The sequence below is a fragment of the Podarcis raffonei genome, chromosome 7 (genome assembly GCF_027172205.1).
Source record: "Podarcis raffonei isolate rPodRaf1 chromosome 7, rPodRaf1.pri, whole genome shotgun sequence".
Lineage (NCBI taxonomy): Eukaryota > Metazoa > Chordata > Lepidosauria > Squamata > Lacertidae > Podarcis > Podarcis raffonei.
The window spans coordinates 38475084-38496551 of NC_070608.1; the positions used below are offsets into that span (position 1 = coordinate 38475084).

Sequence of the window (21468 nt, forward strand, 5' to 3'; positions counted from 1 at the left end):
AGCCATTGGGAACTCGCTTTTGATCTCCATAGAACCTTCAACGTCCTGGTAATCCCCAAGATTACCATACATAATCTTTATGTATTGCAGGGTGATCCTATCTGGTACCTTATTTGAAGGGGGAGAAGCTACCAGGAAAGGGAGGTAACACACGTGCCGCAATACTATCTTTACTCCTTAGGCAACAACTGGTTTTCTGTGACACAGTATGTTATTGTGCAATATGATTGCTATTGTAGATGTGGAAAACTCCCCCCCCCAAAAAAAAAGTTAGAAGAAACTAATCATGTCAAACAAATTAAACAAGGTAAAGCTATCAAATTATTTCTCCCCTGTTGATCAAACCCCTTAATGCAGGAAAGTACTACTACTCTGTCACAACGAATACCTCTCCCCTCAAAAATAGAGTAAAACAGACCACCATATGTGTATGTGATTATTGCTCTGAATTAAAGAGAATTAAAGAGAGAGGTCCAATGCAAATACTTTTCCTGATGCAGCGCTAGGATTCAATATTGCAAACAGAACATGTTATCAAGGTTTACGTATTGCAGGATATTTTGCAAGCACATCTTGACCCCATAACTTACATTTAATTAAAATGGCCACAACTTCCAAGAAGCAGCCTCCACAAGCCCTCCCTCTTTTTCACAATTCTTCGTTTCCTCATACAGATGGCACACCCATCAGAGTCTCTTTAAACAGCCACATAAAGGGACATGTCTCCATAGGGGTGGAAATTAGTCTATGGAAAAGTGCACCAGACAAGACTTCTGCTGCTCCCAGAGAGAGGTGACTGAAGCAAAGGCAATTTAGGCTTACCAGGAATGTAAGTAAAAAATTTTGTTCAGTGAATCATAAAGTGTAGAGTTGGAAGGGGCCCAAGGGTCATCTAGTCAACCCCCTGCAATGCAGGAATTTCATCAAAGTCTCTCATTCAATTTGAAACCATACTGGACCCTGCTTCGTTTGCAAATGTGCTAGTAGTTGTGCTATATGTCACTTCCTGTGCAGGCATCAGCAGAGAGAGAGAGAAATGCTGTCTGTCTTTCAATGTGCTTTAGGGCTGGGCGATATCAGGTTTATAACATCACAATATATTACCAGCTAAATTCCACAATATCTCAATACATCACATGATATATCTGTGGCTGCAGAGCGCCTTGCCAGGCTCTTGGAGAAGTGACCCTTTCTCACTTTCCTTAATACTCCAGCAGTGGGGGTTGGGGAGACCTTTATAAAAAGTATAAAATCAATCTATAATGAGCAGACGGCCAATATAATTGTAAACAACACATCAGGAAAATGTATGATATATAAAGGGATGAGGCAAGGTTGCTCAATGTCCCTGCTGTTATTTATATTAATATTAGAAGTACTGGCTCAAAATATAAGGATTAAGAATAAAATCAATGTAACAACAGTGGGCCAGCAAAATTACATATTGAAAGCATTCGCGGATGACATCGTATTAACCTTAGAACAACCCAGAATGAGCATACTGGAAGTGACAGAAGGGATAAGTAGATTTGTAAAATTGGCTGGCTGCAAACAAAATAAAGGGAAAATCAAGATGCTGCTAAAAAAATAAAGAATAATCAAAGAAAAAAGACATTGAATCGGAATGTGGGTGGGAAATAGAAACAAAAATAAAATATCTGGGGATTTGGTTAACAATAAAAAAACATAATATCTATCAAGACAACTATGTAAAAGCTTGGAAAGAAAGAAAGATTTGGAAATATGGGAGAGAATGAAGCTATCACTGTTTTGGCCATCAAAATGAATGTCCTTCCAATTATAAATGATATCTGATGTTTCATAGAGTGGCAGAAAAAAGTATTAAGGTTCATATGGCAGGGAATGAAGCCCAGAGTAAAATTTAAAATTATGCTTGATGAAAAGAAAGAGGAGGTTTGCCCTGCCAGACCTTCAACTTTACTTCAAGGCATCATGCCTATGTTGGATAAAACATGCTCTTTATTCCTGTTTTTGAAAATGCAAAAAACAAAACAAAACAAACAAAAACCTTCAGCAGTGGAATGAAACCAGCTTGCTTTACAACAGATAAATGATGAAGTCATATATTTCTAATTTTGTAAATCTCCATGATGGACGTTGGAAACACAATACAGCAACTGAGCAAGTTGCAGTGGGGTGGGGAAAACTAGGAAAATATTAAGCAGCATGAGATTTTCTTGTATTCATGAATGTTTCTGGGATGGCAGATCAAACCAATGTACTGCATTTTCTGTTTTCCAGGTAAACAGTGGGGGAAATAGCATCACAACTGAAGAAAATTTCACTTCATATATTTATTTCATTGGCATACGCTTGGTGCTTCAGATCAGGAAACAATGAGCTGGTTCACTCAAATGCTGCAAAACTTGATTAGTTTTCCTTATTTAGAAGAATACCTGAGCTCAGTGGTTCACCCTTGGTGGTTTCGTAAGCTTCTGATTTTGCTTTCTTCATTAATGATAGATATATATTTGGTTGGCTGTGCTTGCTCATTTGGGCTATATGTTTACATGAAGATGAATAAGCACCAAGAAACTGGTCCTGATAGCAAAATTTGGAAAAAGCCAAGGAAATTTATTGCTCATATTACAAATATATATGGAAAGATATGGCACGGTGAGTAAAAGTTTCTTTCATAGCAATAATTCTTCCTTATGAGTCACTATAATTTCATAGGATGGGATCAGAATTTCAGGCTTGAAGCAATGGAACAATAGTTGCCACAGTGAATCCGGACTGGACCTCTGAACCCCCCTCAGAGTCACAACAGCTACAAGTTTGGGTTGGCTACATAAGGATCAAAACAAAGGCATGGCTATTTATTTATGTACAGTGGTACCTCGGGTTAAATACTTAATTCGTTCCGGAGGTCCGTTCTTAACCTGAAACTGTTCTTAAACTGAAGCATCACTTTTAGCTAATGGGGCCTCCTGCTGCTGCCGTGCCACCGGAGCACAATTTTTGTTCTCATCCTGAAGCAAAGTTCTTAACCCGAGGTAATATTTCTGGGTTAGCGGAGTCTGTAACCTGAAGCGTCTGTACCCTGAAGCATCTGTAACCCAAGGTACCACTGTATGTACACAAACTATGGAATTTGCCAGCGCAGGATGTGGTGATGGCTACTAATTTAGACGGACACTGCGGGAAACAGGATGGCCTAATACAGAGGCCTTTGGCCTGATCCATAGGACTCTTTATATGTTCTCAATGCTTCCCACAAGTCTCATGTTACTGTAAGTGTTGAAACTTAAATCAGAAATACACGACTAAAACCAAGTTTGGGCCATAAGGATGAGACCGTGTGGCTACTTAGGGCATGGTCAAGGGTGTGTCTGTCTAGGAAGCAGCTTTCTCACTTGGTAGAAAGTGATTCTGAGAATGGTCTGAAGATGCCTGAAGTTGGAGCTCTTAGGGACAGGGAAGAAATATAATGCAGGCCCTAGATAGCTCTCATACAGAAGGGGGATACTACTCTTTAAATTAAAAAAGTCTCAGAAAAAATTAGTATAACTTTAACAACATATTAAACTGTTTCAAGGGCTAAACCCTATATAAAAGCTTAAAGTAGACTAAAACAGCAAAACACAGTTTTAGCTCACTCAAAGTCTGGGCAAAAATGTTTCCAGCTGTGCTCAAAAGGAAGCAAGGAAGGAACATTCCACGAGACGAGAAATCCCTTTATTCATTAAGGGACCACCACAGAGAAATGATGACAACCTAGCATCCAGAATGCTGGAGCATATTGTCATTGTTGTTTAGTCATTTAGTCGTGTCCGACTCTTTGTGACCCCATGGACCAGAACATGCCAGGCACTCCGGTCTTCCACTGCCTCCCGCGGTTCGGTCAGATTCATGCTGGTAGCTTCGAGAACACTGTCCAACCATCTCGTCCTCTGTCGACCCCTTCTCCTTGTGCCCTCAATCATTCCCAACATCAGGGTCTTTTCCAGGGAGTCTTCTCTTCTCATGAGGTGGCCAAAGTACTGGAGCCTCAGCTTCAGGATCTGTCCTTCCAGCGAGCACTCAGGGCTGATTTCCTTAAGAATGGATAGGTTTGATCTTCTTACAGTCCATGGGACTCTCAAGAGTCTCCTCCAGCTTCATAATTCAAAAGCATATAACAGAGCTTTCAACCTGATCTTAAATTTCATTTTTTTTCTGAACCACTCTGATTTCTGCCAATAATGGTTGTGATATTTCTTTGTTGCATTTCGTATTATTTTCAGGTTATGAAGTTACTGGCATGGAACATCTCCCTAAAGGACCAGGGATTATTATTTATTATCATGGAGTTGCTCCTCTCGGCTATGTCTTATTTGTGGCTAGATATTTTTTAGAGACGGGGAGAGTGTGCTTTTCATTAATTCATCGTTCGGGGAATTGGATACCAGGTAAACTATTTAAATTTAACTCATGTAAAATATGACAAAAATCAAATTAAAATTAAAATTGAATTTAACTCATGTAAAATATGACAAAAAACAATGCTATAAGCTTTGAAACAATGCTATAAAATATAAAACTATGTATCAGGAAAACAGGTGAAAAACAACTGATAAATGAAATAGCAGCAACAGGTGAAATAGTTTAGTTAGTGCAGATGAAGGTATAATAATAGTAATAATTTATTATTTATACCCCGCCCAGCTGGCTGGGTTTCCCCAGCCACTCTGTGCACATTCCAACAAAAGATTAAAAATACTTTCTCACCATGTCTTTACTAGTAAGACAAAATGAATGTAGGCTGAATTATTATTTCCAATTCACAACTGAATCAGCAGAAATGGTTTCCATGCAGAAATTCTATGCTTTGTTGTACAACTGTTGTACCTCTGTATTTAAACACCACTGGGTGGCAGCTGGGATGGGGTGGGAGCTACAGCTAAGGAAAAGGGCAGAAGCCCAAGTGAAGCCCCAAAGACATGTCCATGGCTTTCATAGCAAGTCCAACCAATCACCAAATCTGCACACAGATCCCAGAAAACATGGCCCCACCCAAACACATGGCCAATCAAGCACTCCCACACACAGCTTTTATGCCCCCATGTGACACTGCAGTCAAACACATGTGACACCCTTGCTGTACTGGTCATGGCCCTCCACTGCCTCTCCCCCCACATCATCTTCCTCTGCATGCACACAGCAACCACACCAGGAAACTATGACATCACAGAAAGGTCATTTAAAGGAAGGAAGGAAGGAAGGAAGGAAGGAAGGAAGGAAGGAAGGAAGGAAGCAGTCCAAAGAGGCCCAGTAGCACAGAGTGCTGTTTGGAGTTTTTCTACTAGGTTAATTAATGCAGCATATAACCTCCACTCATATATCTGTGTACCAATCTCAGCTGGTGGAGGCAGTTTTCCATCAGCATAGTCTCCTCTGTGCCATGTCTCTCTCTCTCTCTCTCTCTCTCTCTCTCTCTCTCTCTCTCTCTCTCTCTGTGTGTGTGTCTACTGTACAGTGGTACCTCAGGTTAAGTACATAATTCGTTCCAGAGGTCCATTCTTAACCTGAAACTGTTCTTAACCTGAAGCACCACTTTAGCTAATTGGGCCTCCTGCTGCTGCCGCGCTGCTGGAGCAAGATTTCTGTTCTCATCCTGAAGCAAAGTTCTTAACCTGAGGTACTAATTCTGGATTGTGGAGTCTGTAACCTGAAGCGTATGTAACCTGAAGTGTATGTAACCCGAGGTACCACTGTATCCAAAAGCTCTGCACCCTAAAGGGATTGAAGGTTTGGATGGTGCAGCAAGGCACTGTGAACTGTATTTTTATCATAATGCAAACTTGAATGTATTACAGATCTGAGGAACACATGTCTAAAAAGTGGCCACCTCAGCACTCAACCCCACTCAATGTGCTTTCCAAAAAAAAAGCCTACTGTCAGAACCACTGAGCAAAAGAGGAATTAGCCTAAAGTCCCCATCCATGAAATCCTAGTTGAAATGTATTAGCAGAGAGCTATGCTTGTGATCCATAATAGTGCAATATATTTGGAATAATGACACTTGTATTGAATCCACACTATTTCCTAAATAAGTTTCACATAAAATGCATTCTTCTATTTGGGGCTTATTTTTTCAGGGCTGCAGATGGTTTTTTATGTGAGCGGGTTGAAATTTTACAAGAAAGCTGAAATTGTGGAAATAATGAAGAAAGGCCATTTACTGGGCATTGCACCTGGTGGAGCTAGAGAAGCACTGTATAGTCATGATTACGGCATAATGTGGGAGAAACGCACAGGTTTTGCTCAGGCAGCTTTGGAGGCGAAAGTGGTGAGTGATCTTTGTGCAATTTGTATTGCCTTTACGAATATCCTAGATAAGATGTAATATGTTGACATCCTTGATCCAGCATCCAAAAAAGCTGAGGATGGCAAATATCCTGTTTGGGAGTCAAATGAAAAACACCGATTTACTGGATCTAGAAGGGCACAATAATAGATATGGGTGGCACTCCTACTTATGGTATAATAAGGTGAAAATACATAAAGGATTTACAAACCATATATTTAGGGGTGTCCTGTATGAGGTATGGGACAAGAATAAAAATTTAGTAGAAAGAACTACACCTTGGTTGCTATCCCCGATAGATGTACTGACAATAAAAACGTTAAATATGGAAGGGAAGAGACTAACTTATGAAGATATTTTAGTGAAAGCTGAGAACGGGTGGAAGCTAAAACCATATGACAATATAAAAAGTGCTTTTATGGGATGGATACAAAATCACCAGGTGAATGGTTTATTAAAAGAGGATAAGAAATTGGGATTTAGCAGGGGGGGGGGAATCAAGATACCAAATTGAAATTTTAGAAGGCAGAACAAAACTCCTATCTAAAATATATGAACATTTATTGGAATGGGATACCAAAGATGAACTAATAAAAGAAGTAATGATAAAATGGGCAGTAGATTTCGGTTATAACATTGACTACGACAAATGGGTAAGACTATGGAATGAAGGTATGAGATTCACAGCGTGTTCCACTCTAAAAGAAAACCTAAGTAAAATGATGTATTGGTGGTATATAACCCCGAGTAAATTGGCAAAAATGTATAAAATGCGAGATAGAGCCTGCTGGAAGTGTACATTAAAGGATGGAGAATTTTTCGACATATGGTGGACATGCGAAAAAATGAAAAAGTTTTGGGATATGATATACAATGATTTTTTAAAAAAAATATACATTCCCAAAGAAACCAGAGGCTTTTTTATTAGGGATAATAGGAGATGAAGTGAGAAAAGAAGACTGCAAATTATTCTTGTATGCCACGACTGCCGCAAGGATTCTTGTGGCCCGAAAGTGGAAATCCCTAGAGTTACCAACCCTAATGGAGTGGCAGACGAAATTATTCGAGTATACTGAATTGGCAAAAATGAGTTATAAAATTCGAGACCAAAAAGTGACAAAGTTTGAGGAGGAGTGGAGTAAATTTGTTGTGTATATACGAAATAACTGTAGAAGTTTAAAAACTGTAGCAGGGCTAACATGATGTATATAGAATGTAATTAAGAATCTGCAGGAATGGATGTAAACTGGGAAAACCAAAGCAGGGAAGGAGGGAAGTCGGGGCGCGAAATTGCGCAGGGTAAATAAGAAGATAAAAAAGGTTGAATGTTAAAGTTTTATTTAATTTTGTTTTTGAAAATCAAAAAAAGTAATTAAAATAAATAAATAAAGCCAAATACATTATCATTTATGAGTTGCTTCTCATTATAATCCCAGATGTGAAGCATTCTTCGTAGTCCATAACAAAAATAAAGGCAGGATGGTTGGGACAAAATAATTATCCAGTCCTCACCTTTCTTTTCATATTTGTTTCATCTTTTATTTTTTTAGCCCATCATCCCTATTTTTACACAAAACAGTTGTGAAGCATACAGGACCATTGGAAAGACAAGTAAGTTAAATGCCTCGGTTGATCAAGAGATCTCAGGCAATATACATTTTAATAATATAGAATGATATTTTAAAAAGAATATCTATTTACTATTCACTGATAGATTTTATTCCATGTACACTTATCTGCAATGTTGTGCTGCCTGCCTCAGTACTGAGTGAACATGCCCTTGCTTAGTTTTCTATTAGATTTAACAGAAAGCTATAATCGATAAATGTGGGAGCAACCCTAACATGGAGGGGAACTGAACAGGAAACATACCATATTCTGCAGTCTATTGTACACAACTTATGACTGATTGCAAAGAGCTGAGAAGAGCTGACTGAATATCTTGTATCTCTTTTCCCAAGCACTCACTTTATTTAACTCTTCCTCTCTGGGATGTATTTATTGCAATTGCTAAACACTGAGAATGTCAACTAATTTCAAATTTGATATGGTGTCACTTTACTTCAGAATCTTCTTCCATTTCATATACAGGGCTGACAAAATGGCTGTATGATAAAACTCGATGTATGGTTCTTCCCATTTACGGAGGGTTTCCAGTGAAATTGAGGACATTTATTGGAGAACCCATCCCATATGATCCAAATATAACAGCTGTAGAGCTGGCTCAAAGAGTAAGTTAACTCTAAACTTGGAAGTTTAAAAGGAGAATATTTCTTTTTCCTTTTTTTCTTTTAAAAAATATTTTTATTAAGCATATTTAACAAATCAAATTATAAATCAAATATAACCAATTACATTTCTCCCCTCCCTCCCTCTCCCGCCCTCCAGAGACCTTCAGCTCCCCTCTCTGATTTGTTCATACATATGATTCTCTGCATGTTGTAAAGTTGTACATATCATTACCTTTTCTGTCATATGTTCTACTACTAAATTTGTGGATGTTTATTCAAAACCTGCCAATGAGTCCAAATCCATTTGTTGTCTTTTTGAATAGTTTTGTAAATAGTTCCCATTCTTCCTTGAAGGCATGGTTGTCCTTCTCATGCACTTTATGTGTTAACTTTGCTAACTCCGCATAGCTCATCAGTTTTTCTTGCCATTGTTCTTTCATTGGGATTTCCTCATTCTTCCATCCTTGTGCTAACAAGACTCTTGCCGCTGTTTTAGCATACATAAATAAGTTCTTTGTTTTTCTTGGCAGGTGTTGTCCTAAAATCCCTAACAAAAATGCTTCTGGTTTTTTTACAAATGTCATTTTGAACACTTTTTCAATTCATTGTATATCACCTCCCAATTTTTTAAAAAACTTATCTACATTCCCACCACATATGATACAAAGTACCTACTTTTTCTTTACATTTCCAACATGTATTTGACCCAGTTTTATACATTTTTGCCATTTTTACTGGTGTAATATACCATCTATACATTATGTTCATATAATTTTTTTTCAAAAGAGAACAATCTGTAAATTTCAAATCTACCTTCCACAGCTTTTCCCAATCCTTAAATTGTATATTTTGTCCTATGTCTTGTGCCCATTTAATCATGACTGATTTAACCTCCTCATCTTTCGTTTCCCATTCTAGCAGAATACTATATGCTTTCTTCAATAACTTCACTTCTTCTATAACCTCCTTTTGGAATCTAGAGATTGTATAGCTAAACCCTTTGTCTGTAATGCAACCAACTCTGCACATGATCTTTAATTTCCTCATAATCTTTTAATTTCCATTTTCCTTCTTGGTCTCTCAGTAGGTCTCTATATGTGGGCCACTTTCCCCTTTTGCCAAGCAGTTTGAGTAACAAAGCTTCAAATTGGTGATAACCACCAAGGTGTTTTTTGTTCTATTAAATCTTTGTACCTCTCCCACACTCTCATTAATAATCTTCTAATTATGTGATTGTAAAATCCTTTATGTACTTTCCCTTTCCCATACCATAAGAATGCAAGCCATCCATATCTGTTATCATGACCTTCCAAATCTAATGCTTCTTCCCTTTCCAGTTTTATCCAGTCCCTAATCCAGACCAAAGATGCAGCCTCATAATACAGTTTAAAATCTGGGAGGGCAAAGCCTCCTCTTTCTTTTATATCTGTAAGTATCTTATGTTTAATCCTTGGCCTTTTGCCCCCCAGATAAACTCCCTCCCCCCAATTTTTTAAAATTAAATTTTCCACAATTATAACAAATATAACATAGAAAAGAGAAAAAACATACAAAAGAAAAACACATTAAAATACTAAAAAAGCAAAACAAAAAAATTAAACCACATATTACTTGTGAAACCCAATTTATCTTTAATTGTTAATTGACTTCCTCGGATCCCTCCTATCTGAATTTCATTGTATCACCTTATAACAGCTCTCCAATATCATTTTTCTACTAAAATTAATTCTGTCATGTCAATTAACTATCTTCTTTCATGTCTTAATATTCCAAATCCAAATTAGTTACAATTCAATCTTATTTTAATCCTAGCTCTATTTGGTACTTTCAAGTGACTACTAGTTAAATTAAATTAAATCAAATCAAATTAAATTAATTAAATAATCCTTAAATTTCTTCCAATCTTCTTGGTGATCCTCTTCTTTCTGGCCACGGATTCTTCCTGTCAGGTCAGCTAGCTCCCAAAAATCCAGCATCTTCATCTGCCATTCTTCCACCGTTGCGATTTCTTGGGATTTCCATTTTTTGGCTAATAACAATCTTGCCGCTGTGGTTGCATACAAAAATAATCTAACATCTTTTTTGGGTAATTCCAATCCTATTATTCCAAGTATTACTGGGGTTAAGTACCATCTATACATCATTTTCATGACGTTTTCTTTTAATACAGTACATGCAGTAAACTTAACCCATTTCTTCCACAACCTTTCCCAATCTTCCAACATTATATTGTGTCCAACATCTCTTGCCCAATCAATCATAACAGCTTTAACTTGTTCATCCTTCGTATGCCACTCCAAAAGCAGATTATACAGTTTAGATAAATTTTTAACTTTAGTATCTAACAACTCCGTTTCCAGTTTGGTTTTTTCTAAAAGTCTTAATCAGCTCACGGCTTCGGGCAGCAGTAGCTGTTTTCACTTTTATTCCAGCGGAAAGGGACCAACCTCCGTGTTTAAGTCCCTTCCTGTCAAATTAAATGTCCAAATTTTAAGTCCTTTTTACTGAAGATTTTCCAAATTTGAGAATGCCAGACTCGGAGCTTCGTGCAATGAAGAAAGCGTGTTGATTCCAAAGTGCCCACGACTCCAACCCCGCTCGCTCTCGGGGCTCTTTACAAGAGCTTACCGGGGAGCGGGGGGAGTCATTCTGGGCACCCGCAGAAACACCAGATCCTCAGAATGCTCAATCTGAGGGTTTTTTTGGGGTACCGCAACACTCACGGTCTCCCCAGCCTTCAATGCACCGGGGCTCTTTCAGCCAAAAGAACTCCCCTCTGCCATAACCAGGCAACCAACCAGAAGTCAACTTAGAGATATCTTTTTGCCATCTTTTGAGGCAATCATCCTTAACCATTACTGGGACTGTCTGGAAGAGAAAGAGCATTTTTGGCAACACATTCATTTTTACCGCTGCAATTCTTCCTAGTAGGGAAAGGTTCATTCTACTCCATATTTCTAAATTCCTCTTTATCTCAGACCATACTTTTTCATAATTGTCTTTATACATGTTTATATTTCTTGTAGTTAACCATATCCCTAAATATTTTACTTTTTTATGGATTTCTATCTCAATACTATCTCAATACTCTTCCTCTTTTAAATTTTTAACTAATAATTTAGTTTTATTTCTATTTAATTTGAATCCTGCCACTTCCCCAAATTCTTGAATTTTCTCTATTACTCTAGGAAGAGAATTTTTTGGATTTTCTACTGTGATTACTAAATCACCAGCAAAGGCTTTCAGCTTAAATTCACCCCCCGCCCCAGTTTTTATCCCTTTAATCTCTTTGTCCGTGCTTAGATTTCTTGCACGTACTTCCAGGACCAGGATGAACAATAGCGGTGACAACGGACATCCTTGCCTATAGTTTCTTTTTGTATTTTACATTAATTCGTTATCACCTGATTTACACTTAATTTTGCAGTTTGTTCTGAATATATTGCTTGTAACCCTTTTAAAAATTTATATCCACAATTAATTTCTTCAAGTATTTTTTTCATGAAGTCCCAGGAAATTAATAATAATAATAATAATAATAATAATAATAATAATAATAATAATAATAATTTTATATCCCGCCCATCTGGCTGGGTTTCCCCAGCCACTCTGGGCAGCTTCTAACAAAGTATTATAATACAGTGGAAACATTGTCAAAAGCTTTTTCGGCACCTATAAACATCATTGCTGCTTTTTTTTCATTTTTTACCTCCAGGTATTCTATCACATTCAAAATATTTCTTATATTCTCTTTCATTTGTCTGCCTGGAAAAAACCCTGCCTGATGTTGATGTATATATTCACCTAAGATTTTTTTCATCCTATTCGCTAATATGTTTGCAAATAATTTATAACCATTATTTAATAATAAAATGGGCCTGTAATTTTTTATTTGCATTAAATCCGAATCTTGTTTTGGGATCAATGTTATATAAGGTTCTTTCCATGTTCCAGGGATTTCACCTGTCATTAAGATCTCATTCATCAAATCTTTCAATGGATTTACTAATGGTTCACTTAACTTTTCATAATATTTTGCCGTTAATCCATCTGGTCCTGGAGACTTACCACTTTTTGTCCAATTTATGGCATCTGAAACTTCTTGAGCTGTTATTTGAGTATTTAAGGCCACAAATTGTTCCTCTTTTATTTTTGGCAGATTACTATTTTTTCCAGTATATATTCCTCTATTTTAAAACTCCTTTCCTTTCCTTTCTTATACAGTTTTGAGAATCATTTCACAAATGCTTCTCTTATTTCCTTCATCTTCTCTGTAATTTTCCCATTATATTAATTTTGCTTATAAAATTTCTTTGTTCACTTTTTTTCAATTGCCACACTAACAATTTTCCTGATTTATTGGTGTGTTCAAAATATGTCTGCTTCATTTTTTTATCTTCCAACTAATTTCTTCATTGACTGTCATAGAGTACTGAGTTTGTGATATTCTAATAATAATAATATAATATAATAAATATAATATAATATAATATAATATAATATAATATAATATAATATAAGCAGAATATTTCTTTTCCTCTTGGTTTCTCTCTCTTTCAGCTCTAAACTGTATTGTACATATTGATTTCTTCATTCTATATGACCTGATATAGGGTTCATTATATATACCTTTGTGCATTATGCCCAACACTCAATTTTCCCTCTCCTTAACTTGTTGAGACTTGTCAGAGCTGCCCGAGGTCCCAGCTCACAAACGCTGCTTCGTTGTTTAGTATAAAAGTCTTTATTGAAGTTCAGTTTCACTTCCACAGCCGCAGCGTGCAGCACTACGTCTCAAACTCTAGACCGCCGAAGCTCCATCTGAATCTCCTCCCCCCCTGACACCAGTTTAAGACTCTAGCCTTGCTCCACCTCTTCCTTTGTTCTTTCCTCCTCTGGGTCCGCCTGCCCGTCGGGGTCTCGCCCTTCCTAGACTCTTCTGACGCTGAGTCCCCTGACTCTTCCCCCTCCCTCCATCAGGCTTTAGGACCTGGCTCCCAATCCGGGTTTCCTGCTGTCCCGCGCGCCTGTACATTTGAACTTGGCGCGCGCGCCCAGCCTCCCACTTTCCTTCTGACCATTACACTGCTGTCACTGCTCCCTCCTTCGGGGAGGCTAGCTGGAACTGACCTCGCCTCCGTTTCCCCACTTTCCAATGGGGGCGTGGTCAGCCCTGACTCATCTTCTCTCCCCGCTGGAGGAGACGCTGGTCCTGACACATGTGACTCTTCCCCCCCACTGCGCTCTGGTGGGGGAGCTGGTCCTGATCCCCCGCTGCTGCCTTGGGAGTCCCCGCTGGCCCCTTGCTTCTGGTGCGTCCCCCCTGGGACCCCCCTTGCCCTCACCATCGGCGCCCCCTTCTGGGAATCTTCTGATTCGCTGGAGAAGCTCATGGAATCTCTCGGGTCACTGTCATACTCCCCTACGCTCCCCTCGGATTCCTCCCCTTCGCTCTCCATTTCCTCTCTCCCCTGTGCTTCTGCTCCTGAGCCCCTGACATCCATCCCCCCCTCGAAGCCCCCCTTCCCCCTCCCCCTCTTCGGGTGTGGGTTCCGGGTGCTCCAGTGCTGTGGGTGTGAGTGCTGGATGCCGTTCTCTCCCCCTGGTGTGCAACCGGCCAGCGGGATCAGGCCCGCCCGCAATGGGCTCGTCGACGTCGATTTATTCTGCTTCCATTTCCCTGCTGTCGTGCTCGAATCCAGGATCCTCCCCCAACACGTCCATGTCCTCCCCTCCTCCTGGTCCCTCAGGTGAGGCTGTGTGTAAGGGCCCCCTCAGCAGTTCCCTGCTCCACCCCACCTCTGGTTGAGTATCCCACCAATAGGAGCGGTCTGTGACAAACCCCGAGAGTGACCCCTCCGGGGAGCTTGTTTCTGGCATCAGCTCCTCAGCTGATGAGAAACCCTGGAACGTACTGGCTGAAAGTGTGGGTGTGAAAAGCCAGTCGTCGAAATACTCCGCCGGCATGGGTCTGTGTGGGAAGATTGAATGGAACTCGTTTTTGAGGTAGTGCTCCTCCACGGCATAGCACGGTACCCACTCGTTGGCGCTGGCTGGGGTACCTTCCCTGGCGAGGAGATATTCAACTCCCTCTTCCCCCCATCTCGAGTCCAAAATCTCCGTGACCTCGTTGAGTGGCGTCGCCCTCTGTGACCCCTCCCCTGTTGGCGATGTGCTACGTGGGTCTGGTGCGTTCCCTGGCGCCTGAAACCTGTGAGGTGCCTTGTAGGGTGTGAGCACTGACCTATGAAAGACTGGGTGCATTCTGGAGCCCTCCGGGAGTGTCAACCGGAAGGCCACTGGATTGATTTGTGCCGCGACCTGGTAAGGTCCCAGCTGCTTGTGCCTGACCTTCTCCTTAGCTAACGTTCTGGCCGGCACTGCCTGGGCTGCTAACCAGACCCAGTCCCCCACCTGGATGTCTTCCCCGACCCTCCTGTGCCTGTCCGCCTGCGTTTTGTAGGCGTGTTTCGCTAGTTCCAAGTGCCTTCGGAGTTGCTCGTGGACCTCCTGTAACTCTGCTGCTAAGTGCTCTGCCCCCCCGTGGCTCCCCCTCCCCCTTCGTCTCTAACCCCGGGAAGGTTCTGGGATGCCGCCCATTGTTGGCGAAGAACGGTGTCACCCCTGTAGACCCGTGCTTCGTGTTGTTGTAGGCAAACTCAGCCAGCGGTAGGTAGTCCACCCAGGTCGAGGGCTGTTGATTCGCGTAGCATCGCAGGTACTGCTGCATGATGGCGTTGACCCTCTCCGCTTGTCCGTTGGTCTGCGGGTGTCATGCCGACGCTAAGTTGATCTTGACGTTCAGGATGCCCAGCAGCTTCTGCCAGAAGCTCGAGATGAATTGGCGGCCCCGGTCGGACAGGATGGACCGCGGCAAGCCGTGAGCTTTGAACACGTGGTCTATGAACAGCTTGGCAGTCTGTTCCGCTGTGGCCACCTTCGCGCACGGAATGAAGTGCGCCATCTTGGTGAGCAGGTCTACGACCACGAGTACCGCTGTTTTGCCTCGCGAGCTGGGCAGATCTGTGACAAAGTCCAGGGCCACTTTCTCCCACGGTTCGAGCGGCGTCTGCAGCGGTTCCAGCAGACCCGCTGGCTTCCTGTGTACTGGTTTGGCCCTTTGGCAGGTGTCACACCTGGAAACGTAATCCGCGACTTCTCCCCTCACCTTGGGCCACCAAAAGTCCCTGGTGACTAATTCCGCCGTCTTGTCCTTGCCAAAGTGCCCAGCGCTGGGCGCGTCATGTAGCTGCTGCAGGACTTTCGCGCGGAGGTTGTCTCCCGGTACGTAGAGAGCCCCTTTGCGGATGAGCAGTCCGTCGCGTATCTGGAACTCGTCGTCCTTCGCTGTGCCGCTTCGCACCTCCTCCATCTTGGATTGTGCAAACGAATCCGCCTGCAGCGTGCGACGCACCGCGTCCAGGTCCACGGCGGCTGAAGCGCACGCCCACGCTTTTGGTGCGAAAATGTGTTTGGCCGCCGCCGGTGCCGCTTCCTTGAGATACTGCGGCTTCCTGGATAGCGCATCTGCCATGACGTTGTTGTCTCCCGGGATGTATTCTATCCGGAAATCGAAATCCACAAAGAACTCCGCCCAGCGGATGTGTCTCTGGTTCAGGAACCTCGCCGTGCGCCAGTACTCCAGGTTCTTATGGTCCGTGCGGACCTGCACCGTGTGTCTGGCTCCGACAAGGAAGTGCCGCCACGCCTTGAAGGCTGCATGAATGGCCAGCAACTCCCTGTCCCAGATGGTGTAGTTCTGCTCCGACTTGCTGAGCTTCCTGGAGTAGAATGCGCATGGCCTCCAGTCCCCTTGCGGATCTTGCTGCAACAGGACCGCCCCCACAGCTCTGTCCGAGGCGTCCGTTTCAACCCTTATTGGTTTGCTGGGGTTTACGTGTAGCAGCTGTTCTTCGGACACGAAGAGACGCTTGAGCCTCCGAAAGGACTGCTCCGCCTGGTCCGTCCAGGTGAACTTCTTCTTCTTGGAGCTGAGGGTGTCCGTGATGGCCGCCGTCTCCTTCGCGAACCCCTTGATGAACTTGCGATAAAAGTTGGTGAAGCCGACGAACTTCTGGACCACCTTCCGATTGCGCGGGCTGTTCCAGTCCAACACCGAGCGGACCTTGGCGCTGTCCATGGCGAGTCCCTTGTCGGACAGCTTGTAGCCCAGGAAATCCACCTCCGTCATGTCGAACTGGCACTTCTCCAGCTTGGCGTAAAGTCTGTGCTCCCGTAGTCTCTGCAGGACCTCCTTGACGTCCTCCTCGTGCGTCTCCTGCGATTCCGAGAAGATCAGGATGTCATCTAAGAAGCAGACGCACTTCTTGTAGAGGAGTCCCGCTAACACGTGGTGCATGAAGGCTTGGAAACAATGGGAGCCATTTTGCAGACCAAACGGCATGACTCGATATTCATAGGTGCCTAAAGGCGTAAACATGGCTGTCTTCCACTCATCGCCCTCCCGCATGTGTATAAGGTTGTACGCCCCTCGTAGATCCAACTTGGTGAAGATCCGTCCCTTCCTCACCGTCGTGAGCAGGTCGTCAATCTTGGGCATGGGGAATGCTGTGGGCTTTGTCCTGGAATTGATGATTCTATAATCCACTATGAGTCTCCGTTCGGGCGTGTCTCTCTTCTTCACGAAAAACACGGGACTGCCCCCCACTGCTTTGGATTCCTGGATGAATCCCCGCTTCAAGTTGTGATCTATGAACTCCCTGAGTTCTTGCATTTCGTCTTCAGACATGGAGTACAGTCTTCCAGTCGGCAGCATCGCCCCCGGCAGGAGGTCAATCTTGCAGTCGTAGGGCCGGTGGGGAGGCAGCTTGTCCGCTTCCTTCTCGCAGAAAACCTCCAAAAAGGCCTTGTACTTGTTGGGTACCGCTTGTACCATGCCTAGGTGTAGCTGTGGTTCATCCCCTTGCCCCTCTTCTTCCTGGCAGGTCTGGACGCAGTGTTCTGCGCAGTAGGAAGAGCAGAAGGTCAATTGCCGCTGGTACCATGCTAATGCCGGGCTGTGCCTATCCAGCCAACTCATGCCCAACACTATGGCCGTGTCCGACAGGTGGGTGATGTTGAAGCTGATGACTTCGCGGTGGTTTCCAATTTGCATCACCATAGGCGGTGTTTGCTGTACCACCTCTCCTCCCAGTATCTTCCTGCCATCGACCGTGACGACGTTTAGGGGCATCATGGCTGGCAGGAGTGCTATGTGATGCTGCTTGACGAAGTACACTCCTACAAAGTCTGCATTGCTACCAGAGTCAATGGTAATAGGGACTTCCAGGGTGAGCCCATCGGGTAGCTGGAGCGATGCGGTGAGTTGCACCACTGGTTTGGGTGGGAGGGGGTCTGTGGGCTGTAAAATCTCTGGGGACTGCTTCACTGACTCGCCTGGTTGAGCCCCAGTGCTTCTGTTTCCAACCAGGCTTCGTCGTTTCCCTGCAGCTGTTCCCCTTGCTGAAGTGCTCCCTTTACTGTTGCTGAGGCTGCAGTGTGCTTCTGGATCCTCTGGGGACACTCTTTGGCCATGTGCAGTGCACTGTCGCAGATGTAACACTTCCTGCTCCCTCTAGGAGCCTTCGCCTTGACTGCTCCTGGTGTTTGGGCTCTGCTTGCTGTCTGAGCCCTGGCACCACCTATCTCCATCGGCTCTTCTCCCCTCCCCAGTGGAGGTGTGGATTGCGCGTGCTCTGTCTCTCTGGGTAGGAAGGGAGTTGTTCTGGCTGGTGTGTTTGCCCTACGTCCCTCCTCCCTGCTCCAAGGGCGGTCTTCTAGGCGCACCCCTATTGCGAGCGCTCTCTGGACTACTTCTGTGGTGCTTTTGGGTCTCTCTCCCCTTGCCAGCTCATCTTTCACGGCCCCATTCAGTCCCTCCCAGAACAGATCCCTGACGGCAGCGGAGTCCTTCTGCCATCCCAGCACATTTACTAACGCAAAAAAGCGGGAGTGATATTGTCACACCGTTGCTTTCCCTTGCCTCAGCCCATGCATTTCCCTCCTGGCCACATCCACATCTACCGTTGATTTAAAACAAGCGTCCATAGCTTCAATAAAAGCGTTTGAATCTTGGAGGGCGGGATCATTTTCACGCAATAAGGTGCGCAGCCACGATTTAGCTTCCCCATGCAGATGAGTTATTATGAAGCCCACTTTCTCCTCCTCATCTCTAAAGTCTTTCCGAAGCAAATTGAGCGCGAAAACTATGTCTGCTCTGAAGTTAGGATACTGCTGCAGGCTCCCGTTGAAGTGGGCTACTATGCTGCCCCCCCTCTTCCCGAGGCCAACTCCCTCCGGCTTGGGTCCTGGCAGCCCCTCCTTGTCCCAACGGTCCCACCTGGCTTGCAGATCCCGGTAGAGCGCTGCTGCTTCTTCTTCTCTTTTCTTGGATGCTGCTAATTCTGCGTAAAGCGTCGAGACTGCATTCTGCAGTTCTGTCACCTTCTCCTCTGTAGTCATCTTTGCCTATCTTCGTGAGCTCGCAAAACACCAAGTTTTGCCCTTCGCTGCGCCAACTCACGCTGCGAGGGTTGAATACTTAAGAGATGGAGCTTACTGTCAGAGCTGCCCGAGGTCCCAGCTCACAAAGGACCAACGCTGCTTCGTTGTTTAGTATAAAAGTCTTTATTGAAGTTCAGTTTCACTTCCACAGCCGCAGCGTGCAGCACTACGTCTCAAACTCTAGACCGCCAAAGCTCCATCTGAATCTCCTCCCCCCCTGACACCAGTTTAAGACTCTAGCCTTGCTCCACCTCTTCCTTTGTTCTTTCCTCCTCTGGGTCCGCCTGCCCGTCGGGGTCTCGCCCTTCCTAGACTCTTCTGACGCTGAGTCCCCTGACTCTTCCCCCTCCCTCCGTCGGGCTTTAGGACCTGGCTCCCAATCCGGGTTTCCTGCTGTCCCGCGCGCCTGTACATTTGAACTTGGCGCGCGCGCCCAGCCTCCCACTTTCCTTCTGACCGTTACACTGCTGTCACTGCTCCCTCCTTCGGGGAGGCTAGCTGGAACTGACCTCGCCTCCGTTTCCCCACTTTCCGATGGGGGCGTGGTCAGCCCTGACTCATCTTCTCTCCCCGCTGGAGGAGAGGCTGGTCCTGACACATGTGACTCTTCCCCCCCACTGCGCTCTGGTGGGGGAGCTGGTCCTGATCCCCCGCTGCTGCCTTGGGAGTCCCCGCTGGCCCCTTGCTTCTGGTGCGTCCCCCCTGGGACCCCCCTTGCCCTCACCATCGGCGCCCCCTTCTGGGAATCTTCTGATTCGCTGGAGAAGCTCATGGAATCTCTCGGGTCACTGTCATACTCCCCTACGCTCCCCTCGGATTCCTCCCCTTCGCTCTCCATTTCCTCTCTCCCCTGTGCTTCTGCTCCTGAGCCCCTGACAAGACTAATTAAATGGGAAAAACTATATGGTACAAAGAGAGATCTGCTCATGCAATGGGACTTCTTCTTCCCACTATGTTAGGGTTGACTATACAAAACACATTCTGGAGGTTTATATCAATAATCAAATAATAGATCTTATTCTAATTGCACCTGATGAAAATTTTGGTCAATCGCATAAAAAGTTGTTGAGCTGAGCTTCTTTGGGGCCACTGATCAACTGCCCTCTTGCGCCCTTCCCAAACTGCCCACACGTGCGAAACAGAGCCCACGGCACACAAGACAGAGTCCAAGCAAAGGAAGACTTGGGAAGCTGACTCCCAAAGGGATCCTGTAGGGTCCTGGTGGCTGATGGGAACAGGGTTGGAACATTGTTTAGTATGCCTGATCCTTCTCCAAGCACTTTCTCCTTGTTTTCTTGCTGCATCAAGTTTCAGGTATTGATTGCCTGTTTAAAGGGGCAGATAAGAAATTTCTTTCTGCGAGGGGTTATGCCTTGGTTGTCCTGAGGTTCGCTCCTTTTATCCTACAATGTAACAACCATGCAAGGTAGCTACTGTGTACAAAGCAGCCCAAGGCACATATGTTTGATTGTTTCTCTGCCATTCTCATACAGTGCTCTTGGTAAACATAAAGAGAGTGGGCTGGATTCACTGAGAGATGAGCAGTTTCCTGGTGGGGTTCCTCACCCTGGCTGCTCTGGCCCAACCCTCCATGTTGAAGAAACCACTTTTGAGGGTTGAGAGACAAGGACTCTCATGCAGCATACCTGAGTATACAAAGTCAGTTGTGTATCCCAGAAAGAAGTCACATATTGTGCTTCTATAGCTGGAATAAATGGGTTGCCTCTGGTTCTGATCCCTTTAGCTTTTTCCTCACAGATATTAATAACTGTGAATACCTATTTTGCAATCTATTAATCTAACACAATGTATTCCTCTGGTTTTCTTTCAATAGGCGAAGATTGCACTTGAAAATCTTCGGGATAAACACCAAAAAAGGCCAGGAAATATATTAAGAGCTCTTTCAGAACGATTTGATAAGCATTACAAAGCTAACTAGTCCATATAAAATAGTTGCAGCGTTTATGAGAAGGTGTCTGTAATAGCAAGCATTAATACTCATGTTATTAAAGCTAAGTTGATATACACAGAATTGTGCTGGATTGTTTATTAATTATCTGGAAGGGTCCCTAGCTCAGTAGCTCAGCTCCTGCTGTGTGTGCAGAAGGTCCTACATTTTTGAAGACATACAAGTGCTTTCCTGCCCTATCCTTCAATACACCCAGTATTCCCCTTTTTGGGGAACTTGCACTAATAGAGGCAGAATCAAAGAGTATAACGGGAAGGCGAGTGTTTAACTGAAACATGAAATAATATTACATGTGAAAGAGTAATGTCTATAAATTACCTGTATTAAAACAGTGGCACTTCTTTTATGTTTATAAAAGGGTGCTCCAAGATTTGAGCCCTATAATGCAAATCATTTTAAACTTATAGCAAGAAAAGTAGAGAAAACAAAAAGATAGCTGGAATTCGTGACTGATC

General features: G+C 43.7%; 1 protein-coding gene across 1 annotated transcript; it reads left to right on the top strand.

Moving 5' to 3' along the window:
- The first annotated feature begins 690 nt into the window (after nucleotides 1-690).
- Nucleotides 691-21163, top strand: LOC128417460 (transmembrane protein 68-like). Its single transcript, XM_053396140.1, has 7 exons — nucleotides 691-829; nucleotides 2263-2637; nucleotides 4248-4412; nucleotides 6102-6292; nucleotides 7861-7921; nucleotides 8402-8541; nucleotides 20879-21163. The coding sequence occupies exons 2-7, from the start codon at nucleotides 2358-2360 to the stop codon at nucleotides 20981-20983; spliced, it is 942 nt and encodes a 313-aa protein (XP_053252115.1). The 5' UTR covers nucleotides 691-829; nucleotides 2263-2357; the 3' UTR covers nucleotides 20984-21163.
- The last annotated feature ends 305 nt before the right edge of the window (nucleotides 21164-21468 follow it).